The sequence below is a fragment of the Nesoenas mayeri genome, assembly GCF_963082525.1.
Source record: "Nesoenas mayeri genome assembly, chromosome: 6".
Classification (NCBI taxonomy): domain Eukaryota; kingdom Metazoa; phylum Chordata; class Aves; order Columbiformes; family Columbidae; genus Nesoenas; species Nesoenas mayeri.
This window is the reverse complement of record NC_137545.1, coordinates 23,903,622-23,931,598: the sequence shown is the minus strand read 5'-3', so window position 1 is coordinate 23,931,598 and position 27,977 is coordinate 23,903,622. Positions and strand designations below refer to the sequence as shown.

Genomic DNA, 27,977 nt, shown 5'->3' with positions numbered 1-27,977 from the left:
CTTCTAATAGTAAAATCATTCTTGCCCAAGTAGAATAGCAAATAGCGTAAAATAGTTTGTATTTATTAATGGTAATGACTGCATTTACTTCTCAGGTATACAATAATGCTTGTCAGCTCTTTATTTCATCTATAATGTTGGATTTAAAAGATGAGAGGAAGAGGGGAAAGACAGCAAAAACATTTCTCTTCCTCCCTTTCACAGCATGCTCTTTTCCTTGCTTTTATCCTGTAGGTTTGATGTTTGCTTCCCTTATATACCTTAATGGTTACTTCTCCAATTTTTGCCTTGTACCTTTTACCTCCTTACTGCTTAATCTTATCCTAGAAAGTTCTCTTTTCAATTTCTAACGTGTTCATTTTGTTACCTATCCAAACTATGCTTTTCTTCAACCTGTTGTGTATTTGCAATATGAAAGTGATGTGAGCAATGTTGTCTTAGGCTGTAATAACTTTGAGGTGCACTATAAGCAAGTATTTGTTCTTGAAGAGTAACTGTCAGATTCAGAATAAATTCTCCGTTCTTATGTGGATGCAAATGTTTGGATCTTCAGTAAATGCAGATATCCACCAAGTTCCATTCTTATTTTCATTTAAAAAGAAAGACAAACATGAACAAAATGCTAATTTATAAAGATACCCTTCTTACTCCCATTTCTGCTCTTCAGAGTTGTTAGCCGTTCTGCATGTGTAGCACCAGCAAATGGTGTTTGCCGAATTCACCCTGAATCTGATTTGGTCCAGTGGGAACTCTTAGGGATGCCTTGTGTAGCAGCTTGTTCTCTTCCACAGGAAACTGCAGACTCAGTCCCAAACTATTTGGTATCTTTCCTTCTTTCAGTCTCTACCAAAAGAAAGAACCTTGAGTATGCCTTGTTCACTACAGGTTGCTAGTCACAGCCAAACCCTATCAAAATACCTTGCTCACTGAAGGGTAGTGGCAGTAAGGTTTTATTTTCTACATGGCAATGAATGAATTGGCATGCAAGTCTTTACTTCTCTCTTCTCCCTCATATTTATGTTGTTACACAATTTTATGTTGCGTTTGATTGCCTTTCATTTTGTAGATACATGGACTCTGCGCATCTCTTCATGGAGACACAGAGTTACAGTGGAGAATTAGCTTCCATGTTGTTTAATACATTTAACTACATTGATTTTGGCATAAGTCGTCCGGTAATGTAGTTTAATGCTTTTTAGAGAAAGCTGAACTGAATATTTCCTTCAGATGTAAATATTTTGTAAGCTAATGTGGCAGCTTGTCATATATTGTTCTGATTTATTTTTTTTCTCCTCAATTTTCTTTGCTGAGAGCTGAAAGCTGTAAACTGACCTGGGTCAAGCTGATGCTTGCCTAATGCTGCGTTTATATGACTGTCTATCAAAATGCTTTTATATAAAGATTTCCCCTGTACCTACATGGAAAGAAATTTTTGATTGGCAGAATAGTTTTTTGTGATATTTGGGCACAACTTCATATGTACAAGCAGAACAGCAAGATGGGTGTCACTAGACTATTGTTAGGCTCAAAAGATACAAGTGGTGACCTGTGGCTGAATTGATGTTGGCAAAGGCCTCAGCAAGAACATGTAGAATATGTATGCTGTGCTGGTGGAGGTGAGAAACTTGCTGGTTCCCCTAATGGTTTTTGGGATGATGCTGTTGTAGTTGTACTAAGTAGTTATGGTGTAGCCATAGGTATATGGTAGCCCAGTGATCAATATAGCCTCTGTCTTCTGCTTTGGTGTCTCACCAGTGTTGTTATACACAGACCTGCTGTGGCAGAACACAGACCCCAGGCTGCAGTCTAGACATTTCTTGTAACTTCGTCTGTAAGCTACATGTTTTGCACTTCACGTATGTCCATGTAATGCCACTCATTCCATTTTACCGATATCATTAGTGTGATGGGCTCTTCTGTTTGTATTGACTGGTGACCAGCATTCGCCCATTCAGGGATGCTTTGTTTTTCACCTCCCTGAACTGGGAGATGGGAAATAAAAAGAGCACATGAGCGTTAAGTTTTGTCATGGATATCTGCAGAAAAGTCAAGTAATTCATCAGCTTGTGTAGTCCCGGTTGCTTGCAGGTTAAATCTTCTAGTATCAGGCCCTGAAACAGGCTGAAATTGTGACTATCAGGAAATATTCAGTACAAGGTGCTGCAGAAACTGTGATTTGAAATATTTAATGCTATCCCTTATGATTAGTTATTTAAATACTTTCAGACTAATGAGTATAGTTTGGTTAGATGGTACTTCTCAGTAAATTTGGGTTTCCAGCTTCTTTAGTTTTATTCTTGTTGCTCTGATGACAGCACTTTTACATGAAAAATAATACAAAAAAAAAATCCTGTTCCTGTTTCTTTGTAGTGTGCTTATAATACCAAAGGATAATATATTAAATCTTTAAAAACAAAAAACACACATTCATTGTAACAACCCTCTTGTAGCAGTTTTTTTAAAGTTTCAGTGATGCAACAAATTACAACTGAGAAGTAGGGAAAGGGGAGGAACATATGTCACTAAGTAAATGTACCTCTTCACGATGCAAAACAGAAAATAAATTTCAGGACAGGGTGAGATTTGAAGATAACTGCCTGTCACAAAAGTTGCCTTATGTGTATATGTTGGCCATCATGACTAGGACAACATTGCTAGGTGAAAACCAAATACAGTCTGGCAGATATTTATTTTTTATCATTCTAGAACTGGAGGAGACTGGGACAATGAGCAGCTCTTTTGATATCCATGGGGAGCTGAAATGCCGTGTTTGGAAACAGGTGACTTGGGAGATCAGCAGTAGGAATGGACACTAGAGGCTCAAGCTGGAAAGACTTTGGGTGGGTTTTTCTCTCCAGGACTTGTCAGCTGTGCGCCTTGAACATCGCTGATGAGAAAACAGTTCTGTTGATCAGAGCACAGGGGAGGGTGTGTGGCAGTGACATCTGTGTTTTCTGTGTGCTCTTCACATGAGCATTCTAGATAGCAGTACCTCTTTGTAGGGCAAGACTTGGCAATGCTAATGGATCTGTGAGGTTTTGTCAGAGCTTTATTTCATGTGGTCCTCGAAGCACTCAGAAGTGAACAGTTGCATAACCATTGAACAGAAGCTAGGTGACCTAGAAAGAATTACTGAAACACCTATTATATTATGCATCTTTACTGGTCTAATTATATAAAAATGCTTTATTATTTATAAAACTGCATCGCTTTGAAATTTACTACCGTGTTTCCTTTCCTTATTTCTGCACTACTAAATTTTGCTCTTAAGACTTTCAGAGCTGCATTTTGAGCATACAGATATAGAACAGGACTAGTCTCAAGTGGCACTGTAACATTAAATGTTAAATAACTGATTCAAACTGCAGCCAAGAGGAAAATCAGATGACAATAAACTCCTAAGCCAGAAAATTGAAAAGGAAAGCAAGAAAGTTTCTCAATTTATCATACCTGATATCTCGCACATCTGAGTGAGCTGTATATAACTGTCTCCTTCCTCAAATAACTTCTGCTTAACCATGGTGAAGGAGCTTTGTACCATTTGCATGGTTGCTCCAGTCTAACTCAACAGCAGTACTATGCCAAAAAGGGAAACAAGATTTTTTTTTTTAAATTATTATTTTTTTAAATTAACACTGTATATTAATCCACTTGCATCTGCCTGGCTTTGCGGAAATGCAGCAAATCATCATTACAGAAGTCTTGGGAGGCAGCACATTGGAGCAGTGGAGCTACTACCATCAAACATATTGTCACACTTGCAGCTTTGTATGAGACTAGTTATCAGGAATGAAGATAAGTAAAGATTTAGTGGAGGGAACAGACTGTTCGCAGCAGAGTTGCTCTGGTTTCTGAACCATATTAAGGTATGCCATGGGGCTGTGTTTCTGATCTGCTCTATGTTTGAGTTTTCAGTGTACAGGTATGTCATGACCTAAGCACAGCCCAGATGTAGGATTTAATAAAGCTCTTAGTTTATTTTAAAAGAGCTTTATTAGATGAAGGAGATTTGTGAGATATGAACTTAGAGAAGAAATTCTTTAGGACATCTCTGAAAATTTGCAAGTAAAAACATACGTCCATGTGTACCAGGCAAAATGCTGAGCATGTGCCACCTGGGTTATCAAATTACCTTCACTCTGTTTTACTTTGAGTTCTGCCTGGAAAAGAGTTAGAACTCTGATTTTCTAAATTCCTTAAAAGTCTGATGTCTGAGAAGGTGGCAATTTGTTGCTCTGCTCTTCTAGATAGTGATGCAGGCTGTGAAATATTAATAGTCATCAACCACAACTCCCTTGCAGTCCTGTGGGGTAGCACTGGTCGTCTCTTGTGTGTGTTAGGGCTTCTTTCAGGGAAGGCAAAACATTCAAAAAGCTTGCTCAGAGTGAAACACAGTAACACCTCAATTGTCATGTGCCTGACACAAAAGTGCAGTTTTGTGCAACCTAACTACTGTAAGATTGAAGTCTTAATACTGTAAGATCAACACATGTGATACAATACAAAAGGTCTGAATCTTGAATTTGTGAGACTATTAAATGTTTGAGGTGTGCTAGCAGTCCTCCTAGGTTTTGGATGGATTAAACATTATTTTTCTGTGCTCTGTTTTGTATTTTTGGGTGGTTCATCACCTAAAAAAATCATATATTTGTGGGTTGTTTTTTTAAATTGTTTTAAGGAAGAAGGGTTGCTGTTTGTTTGTTGGTATTTGGTTTTGTCTGTGTGTGGAGTTTTTTTGTTTGTTTTTAACCTAAAATGGGAACTGTAACAGGTCAGTAGACAATGTCACAAATATTTAGAAGTTGATCCAAAAGTTCAGAGTCAGCTTTGAGATCACTGTCTAGAAGGAATGCTTACCACTGGCAATGTCAGGAGCAGCATTAATTGGATTAAGTCCCCTTGAGTGAATTGGAAAGTTGAAGGCTCTAGTACTGTGTTTAGGGGAGCAGAAAAGTGTAATATGAGGATAAAACATGGACAGCTTTAAGTCACAGTGGTCACATGGGAAATTTAGTAATGCTTCCCATTTAAAAGAAATAAACATATTTAGTATCGTTTAAATTCAGCCTCAGAAATGCTCCTTTAAGCACTCTCACAGTGAACACTCTGCACAGCCACAGGAAATCATTGCAGCAAAGAGGCTGTTTAGTCTCAGCTCACAATTGCAATAGCCCAGACCATGGGGATTACAGGGAAGGGAGAACAAGTGAGATGATGGTGGCTCAAGCCTTCTCATCTCCAGAACCAGGGCCCGTACCTCTGGAGTTTGCATTAGGCTCAGTTTGGCTTTCAGCCCAAAGCCTGAGCCCAGAGGTCAGTCAGCCACTGTCGGGAGCTGAGCACTGGGTGACAGACAACAGTAAACTTGGAGTTTTGTCGAAGTGGATTTCCATGGGAAAAACTTCAGCAGTCTCCAGTTTCTCTGAAAATAGCTTTCAGAGCCAGAAAGCCAGTTTCTTTGACTGGAAGCAATGTGGTGAGCCCATAGCTAGTTGATAAATAGGAGAGGGGTTTTAATGATAACTGTTTCAAATGGTGGCATTCGTACATTTGCCCTGACTATAGCAAATCAGTGGCAAAAGCATCTCTGTAAATAACAGCTACAACTGGGGAAGCAAGGGGTTAAGAAACTCTCTGTACTCTGGTTCAGGAATGCACTCACGTGTTGAACAAGAGCAGTCAGATCTGTTGCTGCACTCTTGCCATACAGCATTCGTTTTAAGACTATGTTAGAAAAGGGGTGGTTTTTTTGTTACTTAAGAGTCACTTTTTAGCTTGACTTTTCACTGCCACGTGTCACATCCATATTTGAAACAACACCAACTGGTAGGCACCAGTTAAGGATTTGCCAGAAGGGCCGTATGTGAACAGGTTTGATCCCCTTCATAGAATCAAAGAATGGCTTGAGTTGGAAGGGGCCTTAAAGATCCTCTAGTTCCAGTGCCCCAGCCATGGGCCTGAACACCTTCCACTAGACCGGGTTGGACAAACCCACATCCAACCTGGCCTTGAACACTCCAGGGATGGGGCATCCACAGCTTCTCTAGGCAGCCTGTTCCAGTGCCTCACCACCCTCATGGGGAAGAATTTCTTCCTTGTATCGAATCTAAATCTGCCCTCTTTCAGTTTAAAGCCATTATTCTTTGTCCTCTAACTACATGCCCTTCTAAAAAGTCCCTCTCCAGCTTTCTTGTAGGCCCCATTAGGTACTGGAAGGTGCTAGAAGGTCTTCCCCTGAGCTTGAGCAGGCCAGATGCAAGCCAGGTTCAATCTGGAAGCCTTGTGGGCATGTTAGTGCAGGACTGAAGTGAACCTTGTAAACCCTATTGTGAGCAGACAGATCATGTCTTCCAGAACACTTGTTCCTTGAGTGCTTTCATCTGGGTTTGCTGGGTTTAAATTAAGCTGAGAAGGCTCTCTAGCAGCACACTTTGTGTGTGTGTGTGGGGAGGGGGTCATTCAGGTTTTGTGTCTCTGTACAACTGACTGAAGGAGTGTTTCAGGTCTGAGGGCCAGAGCAAATTCTCAGACTTCAGAGCAGCTTCAGCTGTTGTCTTTTTTCCGGTGGAGTGTGAATTGATATGGTGGTCACTCACAATGGGGTGCTTGACCTGGTGGCCTCTATTATATTGCTTTAACAGGATAGTGCATATTACTGGGAGGAGAGGGGAACAAAAGATGACTTAGTACAGATCTTGCCTTGCTTTTCCTATTCTGTTGGGCTGTACTACTGCTACTTTAGAAACATTGGTTATTTTCCCTCTTGCAGACAACCGTCACACAAAGGACAGCTGTCCCCAGTGACCTGGGGATGTTCCACATGAGCTCCTGGTGCCTAAGAAGGACTTTGAGCAGGATATCAGAGAGGGTGCTAGAGAGGGTTTATGCCACTGGCCAGATGTCTTCCTTTCCCTGGGGTCTGAGACTCTTCAGGCTGTGCTCAGGCTGAGGGCTTTCTCCAACCATGAGTGTTGGGACTGTTACCCAGGACAAATTAAAGACCTTTCTTAATCAGCTACCACTTTGTGGATTCAGTTGGGAATGAGACTTTATAACCTCACACTTAAAAAAGGTGTCCCTCTCTTCTCTGATGTCCTCTGCAGAGAGAAAGAGCATTTTGCCTAAGTTCCCAAAATACTGAGATGGTTTGGACACTGGGCTGTACTGTGAGTGGATGTGATTCATAATCATAACCATTTCCCTCCACTTGCATCTGTTCTTCTGCAGTGAGACCCAAATAGTGGGATAAAAAAGTATGTACCGTAGATAGTGAATGAAGGATTTTGTTAGAGTGCTTGTTGCAGAAGAATTAATAGTTCACCTTTAGAGGAATCTTGCTGGAAAAATCTACATTGCATGAAAAATTTATCTGATATATTCTGGCCTTGTCTTCATGATTTTGAGTGAATAATGCAGCTTTGCAACCCAGTACCTGTCCCTTTCCTCCCAAGTAATGGAGATTTTTCTGCTACATAAAATAGCTTAACAGGAGGAGATGGTCCTACATGTGATGATTTTGTGGCTAACAAACTCTTCAGGAGTATGTGAGAGATGCGGCAGAGGAGGAAATTGAACCTAGGTTTTCCAAAGCCTGGCAGATGTTCTTACTGCTAGGCTAGCGAGTGAAAGGGGCAGCTGAGGGCGAGCAAGGGCTGCTCATGCCAACAAAGCATCCGTGGGGTTTTAGGTTACTGTCTCCCTGCAGCAAGGTAGGAAAGTGGGCAGAGAACTGAATGTTAATTCAATTCCCGGTGTGTTCAAAGACATAGTGATCTGTACAAGACCTTGTGCAAAGGATTATTGGTGTATCTACCATTAAATTTCTCATAGCATATAGCTGACAACTACAGATAGACTCCTTACCTTTTTTTACTCTACAGCTGGAGCTGGTGGAAACAACGTACCTTAATTTTTATCACTTGTGGAATGTATATGTCTTCTGACTGTAATGCCTCATAGATGTCATTGATTTGGTAAATGATCTTTACTGTTGATTTAGTTTAATGTAGATTTTATAGATGTCAATGGATGTCAATTTGTAGGCAACAAGCATCTAGTTACATCTTTGTCTTTATTTTATGTAAAAAGACAGTTACAAATGAGGTGTCTCCAGTTGTTAAGGTCTTTGGTGATAGCAGTTAATGTGCAACATTTACTAAAGTGCTGAACATAGTTACTTAGCTAATTAGACCAGATATATTCCCATACTGTATAATAATAAATACTTCAATAACTTAGAATTAATTTTCTTCCAGACCTTCCTGTGTTCATCTGTTTGATTTGTCCAGTGGATGTTTGGCTGTTAATTGCAGCAATAAACTATCCGCAAGTAGTGGTAAAGCAACGTGGAAAACTCCTTGGACTTTGTGTGGGACTGACATTCCAACTGGGCTGTTGAGCCAGCAGAACTTCCCCCTGAAGCCCACACAAAAGGCAGCTGGCTGCCTGGTACAGAGCAGTGGAAAGTCCTTTGTAGCTCTGCTGCCACCAGAATTAGCTGATTAATGATGATAAACATTTTGGGTGCCATTTCCGACTTTGCTTTGTTCTGAATTTTATTTTATTGCACTTTGACCAAGCCAGAAGTTTGTTGGATAGCTTTTGTGGATGTTGCTCAGCAGGAATGAGCAATTTATTTTTTTTTCTACCAATATTACTTCTGTTTTTAATAAGTTAGCGCTTTGACCAGCCTTGCCTGTCGCCCAGTTCTGAGCCTTGATTTGTCTTCTGATGCTCAATCTGAGTAACCTTCTTTGCCAGGTTAGGGAAAAAGAGGAAAGATGACCAATAGCAGATATTATCACATAATTATATGCATGTATCACCTTTGTAACATTCGAACAGTTGTAGCAAGTTGTTTGTTTTTTGAAGACCCAAATAGTACCTGGTGGCTCTTGGCTCTAAGATCTTTTCCAAAGCTCCAGGAATTGTTCAACAGGGTGACGCGTGGCTTTGGTGCAGATCTACAGCAGTACTTTGCAGCGTGGGTGGAAAGTTAAACTGGGAAATTAGCATTACTGAGTTTGCTTGTTTCAGGAAAGGACCTTTTTATTTCCTGACGTGATAGCTCCAGCAAACGCTGCAACCAGTGTCTTTCAGATGTCCATGCACACTGGAAAATCCCTGAGACTCACCATCTTAATCTTAACTATTAACATATTTGAAATACTTTTGACTGCCTTTGAACTCCTTTTGGAATATTACGTCTCCCAGCATCAAACTATAAATGTCATCAAATATGTTTGGATTTTTGCTTGGAGAAATGTGAAATACAGGTGTTATTGAGGGTATTTTTAAAACAAGAAAACTCTTGGTGAGGAATTTGTCATAACTACTTAGACATAGGAATGAAAGAGGGGTACTGGGAGTGCTCAGTAGCAAGATTAGGTTAGACAGTTTTTCCCTCCCAATACTTTTATTTTCATTGACAGCCTTCGAACTTTCACTAGATGACGTATGTAACACTGAAGTTAAATGACAGGTTTCCTTCATATTGCTGTCTTTGCTGTTTCTTCCATGCAAGTGATCTGAAGGTTTCTACCAGCACAACTCACCTTTTGCACCCGAGTGCTCTCTTTTTGCAGTATCTTGAGGAAACTGCCAGCATGAAAGCTGCGAGCAGTGTTGCTGGTGTTGCTGAACGCTTGGAGGGATTGGTATTTGTATTGTATCAATTGAATAAATTAATCTGTGCAATACTGTGGCTGCTACAGGTTAAGAGAGAGTTTCTGTTCAGCTGAAGTATCACACTTTAAATCTCATTGATGTACTCAACTTGTCAGAGGGCTATTTATGTATGACACGTCTTCCTTTTTAAATACTTGTAAAAGTAACTTTGAAGAGGAAGACTTGGCTTAACCTTCTTTTACATAGGAGCATTTTCAGTTTTGAAACCATTCCATTAATGTCTGAACTCGCTTCAATGCCAATTAACCATAAGCTAATAGTTTTGCCAATTGTAAGTGCTGTAAAATATGTAATTGAAGATGATTCAGGCTGCAGTATTGCCTCACACAAAGGAAACTAAATCTCATCCTGTGATAAACGTTATGAATAGTACCACACTGGTGTTTATGTCAAGCATATTTTTGTAGGCTGTTCCACTTTGGAGAAAAAACCTCAATAATTCCTCTGAGAATTTACACTGCATAAAGTTTTGATTTTATTTCATAATACTTCCATTGACTCTTTTTTCCTAAGCCAGTAATAGATGATATTCTGTATGTCTTCTTTTATTAGGTAAGCAAGAAAGTCAAAGATAAGATAATTTTGTATTAAATTTCCTGCTCATTTCTCTCTTGTTTTCCATGACATCATGATCTTAGCATCTAGTTTGCCTCTATGAGAAAAGAAAAACTGGAAGCCCAGCAATTATTTCATGTGTACTTGGGAAAATGTAGAATCATATTTATAAAGGAAACTCTTTGGAAGTGAATTTAAATTGTGGATCTGTATCCAGCATATCTGTATCACACCAATGCACTACATAAAGCAAGAGTGAAGTGCTAGAATCTGCTAAGCAAAATTCCAGCTCATTGTGGATGATGCTTTTCATTACTAAAAACTGTATTGGATGTGCAGTGCTCTGACATAACCCATCAAAGCCTTTATCAAATCTCTTATTATCATTGTCCTAGTGTCTTAAAACAAGTGAACTTCACTGCAATAGGTGTGCAAATTGTCCTCTGTCCTCCACCATCCTATTGGTTTTCATTAAACTTTTAAAAACTTAATTACCCTTGATTTTTTTTTTTAATTTTTTTTTCCTGTCATGTTAAGGTGAAACTAACCAATGTTTTCAGAGGGCTAATGGGAAGCCTTAAAAAAGCAGGCAAATGAGCACAATGTTCGGTAATATAAGTTGCAGAAAACTGGCCAAAAATTTGTGTCCAGGACATGGTGGTTTGGCAGTGCTGTAAAAAAATCATGTGTTGAACTTTAAAGTATGTAAACCTGATATCCCAGAGTTAATCTCTTGTACCTTTTGCAGGTGGAGATTTACATTTTACCTTTATATATTTACCTATGGAGTACGGTTCCTGAAAAAGGTAGGCACTTATATTATTATGCTTTCATAACACATCACAGATTTTTTGCAGCCTTGTATAGGTATAATATAAAGCACAGGCATAAAACGTGTTCACAAAGAATAAAAATGAAAAATTAATTCAAATTCATAAGATGAGTTGCTACTGGCATTGGCAAGGTATATAAGTTCTTATCAATATTTAATGGGCTAGGAAAAAAAAAGAAATAGGTATAGCAACATGCCTAGTTCACTTTATTACTTTTCATTATAGGCATTAAGCTGGCAGCAAGGTTTACCAGAGTATTCATCTCAATTTCTGTATCATCCTTACTTAAAGGCCTCTGGCAGAGGTTGCTTTTTATTAACAAACAAAATCCATTAGTGTTTTATAAAATGCTATTTTTTGCCCATTCTTTGCTGATATACTGTGAAGTTTCCATGAGGTTTCCCATCAATGCTGCATTTCTGGATATTTAAATAGAGAAGTTATATTGATATCTTTAAGCACCCCAGCACAGGTCTATTAACACTTCCATAGACAGCAATATGGATTTATGGTGCAAATTGTTTTTACAGTGTGACTAGTTCTCAGAGGTTTTGTGCAAGTCAGGCCATATTTCTGTAATTCTGAGAGGTGAAATTAAGGGGACGTGTGGTCTCAGTCCATTCATGTAAGCGTATCTTCCCTAATTTTGGACAAAAATCTGACACTAGAAAATGTATCCTAAATGCTTCTGGTGCATTGTAAGAAAAAGTAGCTATTTGAAAAAAAAAGAAAAAATCCTTGTCATTTTTGAGGTTGTAGTTCTTGAGGTCAGCCTTTTCCAGCAGGACTGATTGTGTCCTGCGTGGAGAGGTGACGTACAGTGTGTGCACCGGTCCTCCCCAGGGACCAGAGCAGCATGGAACATGCAGCCTCTTCCTTCCTTGTCCATTAACATGCTCTGTGGTTGTGATCTGATATTCTGTTTTCTGCCTTTGATTCCCTCCATGTCTGTGGTATTAAATATGAAAATAGTTTTAATAAGCAATTGTGACAACCTAAAAGGTTACTCAGCTTGCAAGTCTGTAGAGATCGTGACTGTGGGTTTATAGGATTCTGTGATACACAAGGACACGGAAGCTTTATCCTCTGAGTTTTTCTAGCATATTACAGATTGCCACGAACACCATTAGCAAGGATCACAAAATCACTACTAGAAAGCATACCTATGATTAATAAAGCAAATCTGTCGCAACATAAAAAAGTGTCTGTTCTAGCAAAACCTCTGAATACCAGCTTTTCTAAAGACTAAGAGGAATACAGTAAATGCATGCTTCATTCCAAGCCATTGAGAGCTGCTTCTGAGGCTGAGCTGACATACAAAGTGCAGGGTGTCTTCCTCCCAATTCAACAGATCCCTGCAGTTTGAGGCAGGCTGGCTGACATAGTAGGGTTGTTTGAACAAGGTATACCATTGCTTGCTTAACAAGGATTGGTTGTGTAATTTTACTGTAATTTTAGCTTTCAACACGTTTAATTTTTACAAAGAGAACGTGCACATTATGTAATTGTGCATGTATGTTTAATTACTCACTTTCACACAGTGTTGTAAATGAGTCTTGCAACACTTTATGCTATAGTCGTTATTCCAGTGTTCTGCTTCATATACTCGGGCTTTTCACATGGGAATGTATGTAAATTAACAAAATTATTATTGTGTTTTTATTTATATTTACACCATCTCCGTATAGTAACATGGTGTAACTAAAAGAAAGGACAGGCTTTTTGCCGAAGATTTTCCTGGCTCCACTTAAAGGGAGAAGCTGAGTTTGGAAGAAATAAAACCCAGACCCCAAAGTCTGGAGGGAGACACTTCTTTCAGAGCTTCGCTATAGTACCAAAGTAGATAATCCTTTTTCATTTGTCTGGGCTTTCTCAATGGAACCATTGCAAATAAACACTTCATTGCTTCCTTATAGGAAGTTAGTGAAAAAAGTTAAGCATAATAAATTCTCTTACAAATTCAATAGGAAGGTCTTGCCTTCAAAACACTGTTTTGCCTGGAAAGTCCATTTCATAGTCAGCAGTGTCTTGCTGTGCTAATGGCACAGTAGAGATCTGCATCGTTTCCAATAACAAGATCCTCTTAAAACCATTCCTGAGATCCCGTGTCAGGAAGCCTGAGCGTGGTGGGTGAGCCCCAGTGCAGTGGCAGTTCCCAGGGGTGCGGTTCCATCACGGCGACACAGCCTCCCTCACTGGGACAGGGAGACAAAGAGTAAATACTACACACATTCCTGTTTTAATATATAACTTCGGATAGTTGGATAAGACGTTTTGAAACAGTGTATCTTTCAAACATCCAAACCTAATAAGAGTATACTTTTAAAAGGGAAACTGCATTTGTATGTTTTTCAAATGAACAGAATCATTCAAGATTGGTTATTTTGCCCATTTCTGGATAGTTAAGATGGATGATTTGAGAGAGCTGGTTTTGCCATGTGGAGTGGGGAGTGCTACTTATTAGTTGGTCTTATCACTTTTACTGTCATGAGGTACTCCCTTTAGAAAAGTGAACCAACTCAGTTGTACAAAAGGCTCTCCCTAAAACACAATGCCCAATGCATTGCCTCTTCTATAGTTTCTTTGCTGGCTCTTGAATTGCCAGGCAGCAAAATACTCTGACTTCTATATTAGTGTCCTTCCCTCCTGAGCTGACCTAGTCTCCTTGCAACCTGCTGCTCATTTGACTCTCTTAAATGTCCTTCCTTAGTGTGAGCGTGAAATTCATCTTGGCCTACAAGGCTGGCATTGAGCCCGTCAATTACTTAAGCACCACTTTGAGCCAGTTTCGAGGTCCTTTGTTTTTTGCTGGCCCTTTGCCTAGAGGTGGTTTTCACCTTTTGGGTTCTTTCTGAAAACTCATTTCTCATAATGCACTCAGCCCATGAATCGTTGCTACTTTATATTGTGCTGTCACCTTCTCTATTTGCTGCAGGAAGCAATATTATTTCATCAGTGCAGTATCAGCAGAAGCGTGGGTGCCTGTGTTTCCTTGTGCCCACCAAACCGCCTGAGGAATATCTGACCAGGGTGCTCTGACAAACCACCATTCCTGCAAAGAATGTCATTAGGTCTTTGGTGGCTTTGTGGAGCTGACAAATATATCTGGCTTTTTGGGAAGACGTGCCCAAGCTTGATAAGCAGTTACTAGTTAGCAGGCTTATCAGCTTTGTTTGTTTTAGTTCCGAAGATGTGATACTGTCAGTGTGGCACACATGCCAAAGTTAGTGGATTTTTGAATGGAAGTTTACATTTCCCTGGCTGGAGCATCTCACAAGGAGGAAGCGGCCTGGGGTTTCAGCTTGGCTTCTCACTTCCCTACAAAAGCACAGAAAGCTAATAAAGCTGTCATTTGGAGCAATCAGAGCTCTCTCTAAAATGCTGTGACAAGCTTGTCTTTCTTTCTGTCCATGACTCCAATTAATGGCTGATGTAGAGAAAAGAAATTTCTGCACCCAGTAAAGTAACCCATAAGTCTTTATATTAATAATTGCACGATACATCAGTTCTTTTGCCATGCTGTGATTGCTGAGTACATTGCTGGAGATTTAAAAACTTTGTTCTCACTGAAAGCTGTATCTCTTTATTGAACTGTTTTCTTGGGTTATGTCTTTTTCCAGTGACAGATGTATGCTGTTAAGTCGTAAATAAAGTAAAAAAAGAAAAAAAAAAAAAACAACAAACCCAACAACTTTCGTTGAACATTATTTTCAAAAAGAATAGCAGTTCGCAGGGTAAAAATGCCTGACATAAAGCTTTGTCTTCAAAGTTTGCTCTGCTCCAACAGAACCTATCAACTGGTATGTTTTAAATAAGTTTTTGTATTAGTGGTGTCTGTAGGATGCTCTAGATATGGACATTTTGCTCAATAAAGTTCACTGTGAACTCAGGAAAATCCTCCAGGTTGGGAAGGCGGAGGATTGGCAGTAGGGTGTTCTGCATGTGGCTGTTGTAGGCTATGGTGTCATGATCAGGCACTGATATTGTATACAATCCTTTCAGCAATGCAAAGTGCACCAAAGCTTGTGCTTCTACTCTTCTCCCTCTGTCCATATGGACGAGTTCTTTCCACAGCCTCTGGGTTGCACAGCAGCTGCTTCACAGCACTGTCTCACCTCCTGCTAGCTCCACCGCTGACCTCTCAAGGCAGGAGGCTGTTATGGAGTTCGCGCTGGTCTCCTTGGTGACTCCTAACTAAATGGGGTGTAGGTTGTCAGTGTTGCCTTTGTTGTGATAACGTGTCACTCATAAAGTGTCATTGTATGAATGAACTTCTTTCTTACGTGTCCTGTTGATGGCACACACTATATCCAGCTGCTTCGATTTTTCTGCTTCTGTCCTTTTCTTGGGCCTAAAGAAACAGTAGAAGTGCAACTTCTACTGTTGGTGTCTGCCTTCTTCACTCTGGAGGTGATTTTAACTGCAGAGTGTAGTTGTATGATTGGTATGTCTTACAAACGTTTGCAATATCAAGGAAATAATGTGCCCTTTTCAAGACTTACAGTGGAGTGAGATAATTAAGTTGTTGGTAAGAGAGTAGAGAAGGCAGGGCGGTTGCTTTCTTACTCACAAATAGGCCACATGTAGAGGAACAGCTCACAGCCTTATAGATACTCAGCCAAACTATTGCCTCACCTGTAAATCATGTCTTAATATATATGTGTAGGAGACCAACAGACTTCAGTAAAGTATTTACCACATAGTTACTAGTATTTAATTATCGTATTAGACATTCCTTCCTTGCCCAGCTCCTGTGTGCCCTTTAGCCTTTGTTTTCCTCTAATTGAATATTTCAAAGCTATAAGGTTTTATTTTATTGGAGATTTTGCTGTCATTGTCTCTTACTAGTGAAGTAATTAATGAGATTTCAATGTCAAAGCATCTCAAAGATGAAATGGTTTCTTTTTTAAATGTTACTTACGAATTTTGGCTTCTTCTTGAAAACGTCCTCTCTGATATAATGGTTTCAATTGTAGCTATTTTATTTATATTACCGAGTGGTGTAATCGTGGGATGAGAGTTTTGCTTCCCATTCTCTCATTGTTGAAGTGAAATGTCTTTTCTCCTCTTCCAAACCAGAACTGTAGGGTTAATGAAAATGAACTGTTAACTCTCTAGATAATGAGAATAAAGCAGACAGCGGGAGATTGATGGGTCTGTCGCTCCCCCGTGTGCCCCAGAGCGCTGTGTGTTTCAGCATATGCCCCACGATCAGAAGCACAATCTGCTCTGGGCTGATCTCCCCTCTCCTGCAGACCCACTGGTGCAGGATGCTCTGTCCTCCTTCCCAGCATGGTGGCTCATGCGCTGAGGGGCTGAAAGAGGTTATCGTCATTAGGATTTGAAGTCACCTCTGTCATTTCTGATACTTTATGAGAAGAGGGAATCAATGTAAATATAGGTTCACTTTCTGCCTCAAATACTACCATTTTCAAGGGGAGATTTGGTGATGATTAGCCTTCCGTGTGAGGAAACAGACAGAGACAATACCTTTCACATAGAAGATGAACCTTTTCTTTCATCAGTGCCAAGTTTGTTACTCACTGCTTTACACAGCAGATTTAAATGATTTGGAGCTAAAGAGTGAGTGGCTCACAAAATCCTTTAATGCAAAGCATTCACCTTCCTGTCCGCTCCTTATTGCCCTCATTCTTGGCAAAAATGACAAATGCTAGATGTGACCATCCCATCCTAGTCTGTAAGTTTCTGAAAGAGAAGTTAGGTCAAGCCTCAGTGCGTTTTGGCAGTATGTACGGAAGCCACTCCCTTCACCAAAGTGTTTCAGTGCTTCATTTCAAGTTCAGCCCAATTTTATTTATTTTTTTTTAATTTTCCTGTTTCACAGTTTTCCTATAATTTGTAATTATGAAACTAGAGTGTAGGATTTGCTTTTGGTTTTACTTTTTAAACTCATTTCCATTATGTTTTTAAATTAAGTGGTGGAACAAAATGCAAATCACTTTTTTCATGTGGTATTTAGATATATGCATACAAGATACAGAACATAAATGCTTAGAGTAATGATTTTAAAGGTAGATTTTACAAGTTCTGTATTTACTCTTTGATTAGCCTAAGAGTCATCCAGAGTGAAGACAGTGATAAGAAATCATCTAAAACAAAACCAGCATTTTTGTGTGAGTGGTACCAGAGCCCCGCTAGTGTTGAAAAGATTTTAATCTTCATAGGTAATGAATGACAAGGTAGCGCAAGTTAATGGCTTAGAAGACCTGCGTCCCAGTTGATCTGTCATGTAATGACATTGGTGCTTACACAGAGGCCTTTGGCCCCAAATGCCATCATCACTGTGAAGTGTGATTATGAAAATATGATATGGCCCTAGGTCTTCCTAGGAGCTGGCATAATAACCTCTATGCCCAGAAGCATGTTCCTTTATCCTGGTAATAAATACACTACAACATTGTTTGTATCTTTATAAATCACTAGATTTAAGCCTAAAAGATAAGTAACTAATTATATTTCCACTCTGATCATGTATATGTAAATTCTCCCCCTTTCTGATTGCAGCTGAGATTTTTTGGCACTACCATTTGTTTCATTCACAAGGCTACAAAACTCTTTCTTGCATAGCACCACACCAATATTGATGCCAAAGAGATGTTAAGTTGTAATGACATTAAACTGACTGCTTTGCTTATCGCTAGCATAGGAACAGGGTAACGTTTTTGTTATCTTCAGTAATATTTGCAATTAAATCAATGGTGGATTGACTCATTAAGAGTTAATGATCTGTTTGTGCTCCCATTAAATGGAAAAATTAGCATTAGCTTTGGTGATAAAGAAACAGAGTGAGGAATTCAGGATTGGTTTGTTACTTGCTTGCTGATGCTTGGTGCTCAGCAGTATCTGTATAATGCTGTAGAACAAAAAACCTTTACAAACATCTGGAAGCTAAGCTTCCTGGTGACATATGGTGATGTTTCACATTCAGTTTCCTTCTTTTAATTGCCCATGAGAATTACAAACTCACAAAAGAGTATGAATTCCCTGCAGTAAGGGTCTTGTGAAGTCTATATGGAGACCTGGAAGCCTCAGGTTGCAAGGTAGGTATGTATCCTACTGGGAAGAGGACCATCTGCCTGCAGAAACAAATAACTGCTGACTTGCTCTTTTTCAAATTTAGTGTTGAAGTAAAGCTGATGACATGAGGATACTGTGTTTAAAAAATGCCAGGTACGACAAGCTGCTGTATGTGTGCAGCTGATTGAGTTGTCAGTTCTGCATCTCCCTTCCTGAGGAGTCATCCCCTACAACGCAACTGTCTGCCGGATAATTGCAACTGCTATGGGTGCACTTAGATTGTGAAACAACAGGAAAGCCTTATTGAAGTGTAAATTTAACCCAAAAAAACCTACTCAAGTGGTACGAATATATGGAAGGCAGCTAGAAAAACAGCAGTGTAGTATGGAGGAAAAAAACCTCAACAGGTACAGTTTCACTGTTACAAAAGTTCCTCTTCCTTGGAACTGCAGGATGTTTCAGAAGAAGACAATGAAGTGGTTACCCTGAGCTCGCCCATCGCTGTGTGACAGCAGGGGATGCTCTGTTGGTGGCCTGCAGTTTCTATGTGTGCCTGGAGAGAACCTTGCTGCCTCATGCTTTCTTGTGCGAGAGTGTGCTTTGTTCTGCCACTCAGCTGAGTTGGCATGTTCTCTGCCTCTTTTTGGAATAAAATACATGCAAATGTTACAGCCCTGGGAGAGTAGTATAGCATTTGTAAATGACATTTTAGATTGCTTATAGTCAAGAATTTTAGAGCCTAAAGTCAGACCACCTTCATTTGAAATACAAAAAAAGAACTTATCACTTCCTAGTGTGGTGATTGGTTTTTGAGATTGTTTCTGGATTACAGTTCACCTGTATGTCTTCATTATTGTGATTGTTAACCTTACAGGAAGTAAGGAGTTGTTGATATGCACAGCAGCTTCATAGAATTGTTATATTTGAGGAAAAGAGTCATCTCTGTGGTGAAGATTGTGAGTTCCTATGTCTGTGGGAGATGAGACTGGGACATAGGAACAATGGGATGTTTACCTGTGAGGTGTCTTATTGGCCATTCTGGTTTTGAAAATTTCATTCTATTTATCTTTCTGCTGCAATTTTGCAGCTACTTCAGTATTAAACTATTTAATAGCTTCACTGTATGCTGTGTCTTTCATCTCTTCTATCACTGATAGGTCAGATTTTTTTCAGAACAGTCGGAGGTCTGTGGATGCTATCATATGTTCAGATGTCATCAAATACATCTCCATTTATTTTAGCTGTTAAATAAAACAATTTTGGGAACACTAGCATACACTTCCTCCTAAAAGAAAATGTGTCTCAGTTTCTGGTCACTAAGTGGATAAGTTGGTGATGGTTTATTTTAGTCAGCTTCAGGACCAAATGAAATGCAACTGCTGTCACTCTGTTTACTCTGATTAATCATGGTAAAATGTTTTAAAAGACCTTCAGGACATGGTGGACTCTTACTTTTAGCCACAGTAATATTACTTTGAGCTCACTCTCACAGGATCCCTGTGTAAGATTTTCCCCTCTGTTCTGGCTGGGCTGATCCCGCGCTTCTGGTTTATGAATAATGCACAATTTCTGAACCCAACAGATACAAAGGTGTCAAGTGTGTTTATTTGCACTTCTGGATTTTCATCTGCCTCAGGACCATGACATTATCTTTTCATAATCTCAAAACAAAGAGTGTGCTGCAGTCTAAATGGGGTTTTAGTTAAAATATTAATGATATTGTTCTGGAGGAAATGATGAAGTTTGAATGCAGAAATTAATAGTTTCCAATTCTTCACACAAGTCTCTGCAGTGCACAGAGAACATCCTTCATGTGGACTCTTGGCAGCTACTGTCATTAGAAATAAAAAATAAATTTATTTTTCCTCAATGTTGTATGGGAATCATCACAGGACGTCATTCATGCTGTAAAGAACTGACAGCTCTGCCCACTGGAAGTTATCCTACACCAAAGATCACCTGTAATAGCTGAGTTCCCCAAGGTAGCAATTGGTAGCTGTGGCTTTTTTAACTTTTTGGATTGATATTACTGCAAAGATTCATCCATGGGTAGGTATTGATTTGGGTAGATCTAACCTCTGTTTTATAAAAAGTACTGCAGAACACCAAGAGCTGCCAAATTGAAAAATAAGGTGCTGTATTGAAAATATCCAATGCCCTGGACAGTTTTTGGTTTTTCTAGCAATAGAACAGACTTGACTCTGTTGTAGGAGTTTCTGAACCATTCGAAAGCTATTCACAGAACTTGGTGCATGTTACTTAGGTCTTTTGAAGCAGAAAAAAACTGAGCTGCATCAGGATGGTCAGTATTTCATCTTATCATTTCCACGTCCTCTTGCCATACCTGTTGCATCTAATTTTTCATGAAGCTATTGCTTCTGGATATTTTGCAGAACAGAATAATATAAGAAACATAGCCTCTCTTCGGAATAAATCTGATTGTCTGATTCTTAGAATAAGACTGCTTAAACCAGGTTAATTTTTTCTGGTTTTAATGCAGTGATACCAAAGCATGAGTACGTGAAATGTCTACCACTTTGGTTTAAAGCAGAACTGACTCTAAGAAACAACGCTGTGGCAAGAGCTGGAAGGAGGAGGTGTGTCTGTAGAGCCCTTGCTGCCACCCTCTGTCTCCTTCATTTTTGATTTATTTGAAGCAGGTGCTCAGTTGGGCACTTTTTCTAGTCTACTCTGCATCTGTTGATGTTTCCTTCCTGTGTTGTACCTGAAAGGTTGTTACATTATCTGTTACAGAAACCTTGTCGTTACTTTTGTTCAGGGAGCTTATCTGCCTGGTACTGGATAAATACTCTCATTTAAATGAAGAATGTGAGAGGCCACTCTGGAGCCTTTTGAACAAATAGCTGGTATTTGATATTCTACTGTGCTATTAACAGAGGGATAATGTGATACATGTGCCACTCAGGGAGGAAATGAAGCCTGCCTTTGGCAGATTGTACTTGCTGTAAAATCAATTTACACCGTTTTTCTTGATTGCTACTTTTTATTTTTATTTTTAATTGGAAAAGAAACTGCTGAGTATCTGTAAGTGATGAAAATTGTTAAGCTAAAATACTTTCGGATGTTTAAATCCAATAATAGTCTTACTTCTTTCAGTGAAAGTTGGGGTGAGCATTAGGTGCTAAATAAAGCAATGTCTAATTCACTGTGTGAGCAGGGAAGAGCACTTGTGCCAGAGTCTCCTGAAGGAAGGTGCTGTTGTGAAAAAGGGGAAATGCCATATTACATTTTAAACAAGCATCATAAGTGGAAAGCGTTTCCCGTAAGAACAAAGTTAGGTCCTGTCTAATGGAAAAGGAATTTGTTTTGGATATCTCTTCAAAAGGACATAAAAATTTCTGAGGGCATTTAGGAGAGATTAATAGAGTGCTTTGGATGTCTGAGATACAAATCATGAGTCATGCTGTGAGAAAGATCAAAGTTAGCGGAGAAACTTAATTTTAAATTACTCCAACACTTCAACGTACATCAACAAGGAAAATGAATGCATTTTCAACAATGACAATTCATAAGAGAAGGCCACTCAGCACAGGAAATAATTTATTGTCTATGCTGTTTGAAGTTTACATAGTAACTGGCAGAATTTATTTGTGGCTGAAAGGAAATAAAGGGTTTTTGAAAGGAGCAAGCAAAAGGGGAATATCAATGATATTCCTAATTCAGTAATAGGACACTTACAGCAACAGGACTTTCAAATGCAGACAGTGGGGTCAAATTTGACATAAGCAGTGGGAGGAAAAGCAACACACTCATTTAAAAAAAAAAAACAAAAACAAAACTACAATTGAATTTCACTTTATCTGCTTGAAATCCAGCTGGGGGTATTTAATAACATCAGAGTAATAAGTAAATGCTCTGTAATCAGCAATTTGGAGAGTTAAGCTGGTACTGAGCCATACAGCATCTTTACTGCTTGTACATGGCACTGCTGTTCTGGCTGGTGAAAGAGGGGCCGCCAGCCCTGGTGTTCCCCTGCAGACTGGTTGCTAATTTTGACTTCAGCACAGTATTCATCTTGTTGGCAGCCCAGCTTTCTGGAAGATAAATTTTTTCAGTATGCTATACATAAAAATGGCAGATCTAGAGGAAGTGCTTCCTGAAGTGTTTTATTTGGGCTATTCTGTGATAAAAATAGTTTTCATTCATTTGGAAAACTAAGGTGGCTCATTTGTACCTGTAGCAAAGTATTTAGCACAGCGCTCCTCTATTGCCAGGAGCTTTTCATGTTTTGCTATTCAGATGAACGAAGCAGTCCTATTTTCCATGGCTAATTAAACCTCAGCAAAGAATACACATTTGGATACAAGCACAGGTTATTAATAATCTGACTGGTGGTTTGAGTTGCCATTATTGAGTTCAGCTCAGCGTTGAGGCAGTGACTTGGAGCAGGATAGCTGTAACCTCATTTAAACTAGTGTAACCTTTAGAACAATATGTATTTTTACATTGTAAGGGCTTTGAGTCATAAAGCTGCTTCACTTTAGCCTTGAAGTAGCAGGGAAAAGAAGCTTGCAGTTAAATAAATATATTATTGGTGAGCTTTTTTTTTTTCCATATTGTATTCCCTTCCAGTGACAGAAGTTAGCACAGGGAAATATTGCTTTAAGTTCAAATCTAATTCAGAGTTTTGCTACTGTTTTTTAACTGCTGTTATCTCACATGTGACTTCAAGAGTTTCACCTGGGATTTCTCGTTTTTGTTTGTTGTCCCATCCCCAAGATTTGTAGACTCAAGAAACTGAGGCAGAGCAAACTCACTCCTCTTGCCCCTTGCTAAGTTATGGTTTTATACTAAAACTTAGTACAAATTTCGCAGTTATAAAACATAAGCGTAGTCATTTGCTCTCATCACTACCAGCCACTGTTATTGCTATATTAGCTGTTTTAATAGGTCCGTTGCAGGAAAACACAGCAAGTTGTGTCTGAATGGATCCACCAAGAGAATGGCAAATGGAAACAAAAAGGGGTTTGTATTTGTGCACTTCCTCAGATGAAGGGGAAGGTAAAAAACAAAGAGGAAATGAACATAAAATTTTATGCAGGCTTACGTATTTTTAAAGATTTGGGAAATTATTTTGGCTTTCTTTGCTTTAGTTAAGTAAATGTTATCATGACCACTGACTCAGAACCGAGCAGGAAAGAATTCCTTGCAAACTGTTTTTATATTAAAATTATTAACATTTCCCCCACTCCCATTTTTTTAGAGGAAAATATGAGAGAGATTTTCTCACTGGGATTCTTCTAGGCAGTACTTAGTATTTTTGGTATTATTAAATACACCAAGAAGTGGTTCAGTAGTGAAGACATCTGCTGCCCCGTGGGTGAGTTGCCCTGGTGCAGTAAATAGGCACTAACCTCAGAAAAATGCAGCAGTTGCAGGAGCGGGTGGGGAAGAGGCTACTTTAGTCTGCCCTTATGCATTGCTACTTAGAGTTATGCCTCATTTTAGCTGTGCCCAGTGACTGAAGTGCTTAGAAATGGATCCCTATCTAGTGACAATCACACTGGTGTGGCTGGAGATGGGTGGTTTTTGGCCTGCCTGTTCCAGCAATCCATGTGAAGGAGCTCTGCTCCCTGGGTCCTCGGGTGGCACTTGGTGGTGTCTCTGTGACAGCAGCCAGCTCTTCTGTCAGGGCTTCAGTGGCAGCACTGAGAGTGAGGAGTTCATTGCCAGAAGTCTTCCTCACCAGCTGCCCATGGTGACGCCATGTGATTCAGTCACCGTCTTGTGACCCATGGGATAAATCTTGGCCCTGTGAAGCTAGAGAAATTGTATATTTCCTATTAAAAGTTCTGCAGTGGTAATACATTTCTAATTTTCAGGCTGTAGGGGATGATTTTGAGACCTCACTGTGATGTGCCTGTACAAAGGTACAGCAAAACACAACAGCTGGAGAAGTGGAAGTTGGAGAGAGCTTTTGTTTGGTTTTTCTTTATACTACTTTTTTTTTCCAGTAGGCAATGTACATTCATAAATACCACAATCTTAAACATCTGGTTTTGTGTGTGAAATTGTACCTTGGTGCTCACATAGTAAGGATTGGGTTTGTTATTGTTAAAAATCTACTCTGTCTCCCTCTGTGGGCTGCAGGCAGTGATGGAGCATGTTATATGTCAGTGAAGCAAGCCCTTGCGCACATGGTGAATCCTGCAAAGGAAAGCAGCTCCCAGGGGATTTCCAAAAGCTGGTGTCAGGAGTATGATGAAGGACATGGTCATCACTTCCCAACAGCACAGGGGGTGGAAGTCAGTGGCTTGGCAAAGTCAGACAGATGCAGTCTTCTGGCAGAGCAGCCACAGATAGGAACTATAATTACAGAAAGTAGATATGTAATAATATGTTTAATTATTAACCGCTTTCCTGTATGCCTTTGAGTAACCGTAGTACCAGACCATAGAGAGCACTGGAAGCCCTGGGGCTTTGTTGAAGCTGTATCCTGTAGGAGAACAAGGAGTATTCTGAAATTGTGCAGCTCTGCAGTGATCTGCCAAGTGTGAACTGCCCAATTTTTTTTTTTAATAATTTGCTCTTGGAATTTTTGATGGTCTCTTAAAGGTACAATTTTATACAGGTCACCCTCCTACCCTGGTATGGTTTGCCTAGTGTAAACCTCAGCACCTTCTCTTTACAAACTAATTCCAGACCTATGGTTGCATGTTGTCTGTTTTAATAAGATAAATTAATGAATATCCTCTTAGATGCAAATTCTAGGCTGACCGATGTGATTTGGGTCCGTGATCAAAAAATACAAGGCAGCTGTAAAGCTCACATGTTTAGAGCTGCTTTTCTTCACCAAAGTGTTACCAGGCATCTGGAGTGCTTGGCTGAATGTGTCCACTACTTTTTATGGACTCTTCCTACTGTGCAGGTAGAGCGGCTACAAAATACGCTGAGTAGCATCACTGGGAAACCTGGCACCTGCAAAGGAATAGGAACTTCAGCCTGGCTTCTGCAGTGTTTAAATACAGACCTTCAGCTGCTCTGATCTGTCACAGCACCACTGCCTGCCCAGCTTGTTCATGACAAAACTGCTTGAAAATGTTACCATTACAAACGAAGGCAAAAAGTTTAAGAAGCTTTGCTTACTACAAAGTGGCAGGGAAGAAGGCGCGCACCTGAAGGCAAATATTTGGATGCCTGATCCTGGTAAGGGGACTGGTCAGAGCAGTGGGAGGAGATGATACAGCCGCCAGCTTCTCCAGCTGAACTGTTCTTCAGTTCTGTTCAATGCATGTGATGCTTCAATATTAGGACCCTTCCAGATACTCTAGGAATCCTTTTGCCACCTTCATTTTCCATGTCATTTGGAAGTTGAAATTACATATTTATCAGCACAAGACATAAACACCAGATCTTTATACATCGTATTTTTAAAGGGAAAAGTGGATGGATGTGGTGCATGGAGCTTTCTCTGCCTTTCTGGAGATCATTTTATGTAAATAAATCCAAACTTGAATTCATTTTTTTTCCTAAAAATATTTTTGTGCATACACGTATATTAGCATTTAAAATGTCAGGTGCATCTTCCAGTGATTATTGTTAATCTTGGCCTTTTATGCATCCTTCCATATACTTCATAGTTTCCAATTAGCAGAAGTATCATTTTTAATTATGTTTGGAAATCAGCAGAGGAGATTACTGAGAGGAAAGGCTGAGCGCTGTTCAGTACAAAAGCATTTTGCCCCGAAATGCCTTGTTTCTGCATATACGAAGCACTAATGTCTAGAGAAAAACAAAACCAAAACCAACAACAAAAACCCCCAACAGTTCTGCAGAAACTTGTAACAGCTTGCTTAGTCACAATATATGAGAAGAGAACCTCAGGAGGCTCATCAGCAATGTGTCTTCACTTCTGTTGTCAGCTGTGCCAAGAAATATGAATGACTGCATGGGACTGTGAAGAATTTATTAAAATGCTGTTCCTGGTGTGAGAGGTAACTGCATCCCAGGCCAAATCATAGGCATTGCAAGGAAGAACATGCCAGAATTGGTGCAAAATAGTAGCCGCGAATTTTGTCATTTTGCTGAGTTCTCTTTGTTCACAGCATGGTGTTTTGTCAGAACTTAGTGATTTTGTGGGTAGATGAAAGTATACTTAATTTTGATGTGTAGGTGGCTAGACACTGGCGCTTGCAGAGAGTCAGATCATTCTGCAGTTCATCCTGCCATCAACAACTCCAGCCCGTGCTGTTGGCGTCGTTTGCTGCTGACGTTGTGCCCTCAGTGCCTGTCGCCGGTGGCCCGTAAAGACTGGAAACTGTCTGATGTGGTTTTTAAATCAATGAGACTTTAGTATGAGAAATGCTTAAGTAGTAGCAAGGCAAATGCAACAGTAGCAAGGGATGATGTTGACGTGGTTCAGACCCTGTCTTAGACAGGGTATTTTTTTGGAAGATGACAAGAAAAAACCATATTTCTAGGTAATCAGAGAAAGTTCCCAAGACACCATAAATCTGAAGCCCTTGGAGACCAGGCAAACTTAGTGGAAGATTATAATCTTTGGAAACTTTGAAAAACTGACTCAGAACGTTCTGATTGCTCCTTTATAAATCTTCTAAAAATCAAGGAAAATGAGGAGGAGTTTCTTTTTCTTTCTGCTGGAGGAAAAAATGCTGCGAAATATTGATACTTGTGAAAAAAGAAAGGTCACTTTCTGTGATTTGTAAAACTGTTACTTGTTTTACAACAGTTAATACCAATGAGTTTTTCTGTAGTTGAGAGGAAAAAAAAGTGTATTAGTTTGTGCAATATAGACAAAAGCAGATGTTTTAATGGATATACACTTCTTAAGAGAGAAAAGCTGCAGTAGTCTACACTTACACTGATCCCCACTGAACCAAGTAAGAAGATGGGAAAGAAAACCCAGGGTCACTGTGGAATTTGCATCTAAGGGATTAATTTATTGTAAAATCTCTTGGAGCCATTTTTACACTAGAACATAGAGCCGTGGCATGGGAAACTATAGAAGGATGCTTTGTGCTGCCTGGTATTCTGACTTTGTCTCTAACTTCAGCATCCGTTCAGCATACCGTGCCAAGAGGATGCAGGTGTTGCAGAAAGAAAAAGAAAGCAAGCAATTTAAGTAATTCCCCTCTAAGCGAGTGCTTATTCAACCAAGTGATGTGTAAGAGGAATGCTTATTGATATGTTGAAAAAGAAAAAAATTGTGATAATCCCTAGCCATAAGTGGGGAAAAAAGTGAACGCTGAGATTCTATGTAATTTAAGCATGTACAAAACCAAATGAAAAAAAAAATGTTATGAAGGGTGCTTATATTTTCAGTTCCTGGATAATACAAAAGAGGTGGAAAGTGTTGAATGTTTCTATATTTTGCAGTCAACAGAAAGATTGTAGTCTCCTCCCCTGCTGCTACAATTGCACTTTTAGGTAGACAAGGTGTAAGCTCTGGATATGGCAAGGAGGAGACGGTGTTCTGCCAGCAGTGCAAGGAAAAGCGTATGTGTGTGTCATATGTTATATGTGTGTATCAGACAGCTCATGTTAGGCCTGTGGGTAAGAGCAAACTGCACATAGCATTTGGGGTCTAAGTAAAGGAAGATGAAATCGGCCTCAGTTGTACCGCTTGTTTCCATCAAGAGCAAGGACCTGCTGTAGCTTGATGGAAGTAGAGATATGAATGCCCTGAAACATCTTTGCCTGTATCAGCCCAAAATAAATGAGGTGGGTTGAACTTTGCCAAAAGTATGTATTATCTTGACTTCAATTAATAGTGCTAATTTCTGTTCCACTTAATGCTGCTTGTAGCTGTCAGAGACAAATTATGTAAAGCTGTAACCAAGCCAGATAAAATCTTGGCCTTTTCAGGTTGCAGAGTAGTGAGCA

General features: G+C 39.6%; 1 protein-coding gene across 1 annotated transcript in view; it reads left to right on the top strand.

Moving 5' to 3' along the window:
- CERS6 (ceramide synthase 6) overlaps window positions 1-27,977 on the top strand; it is a gene marked incomplete at both ends in the record, with an annotated part of 114,611 nt that overhangs the window by 48,611 nt on the left and 38,023 nt on the right. Inside the window, one exon of the mRNA XM_080346661.1 lies at window positions 10,991-11,048. Within this exon, the coding sequence (XP_080202787.1) occupies window positions 10,991-11,048 (58 nt within the window). The remainder of the gene's footprint in view (window positions 1-10,990; window positions 11,049-27,977) is intronic.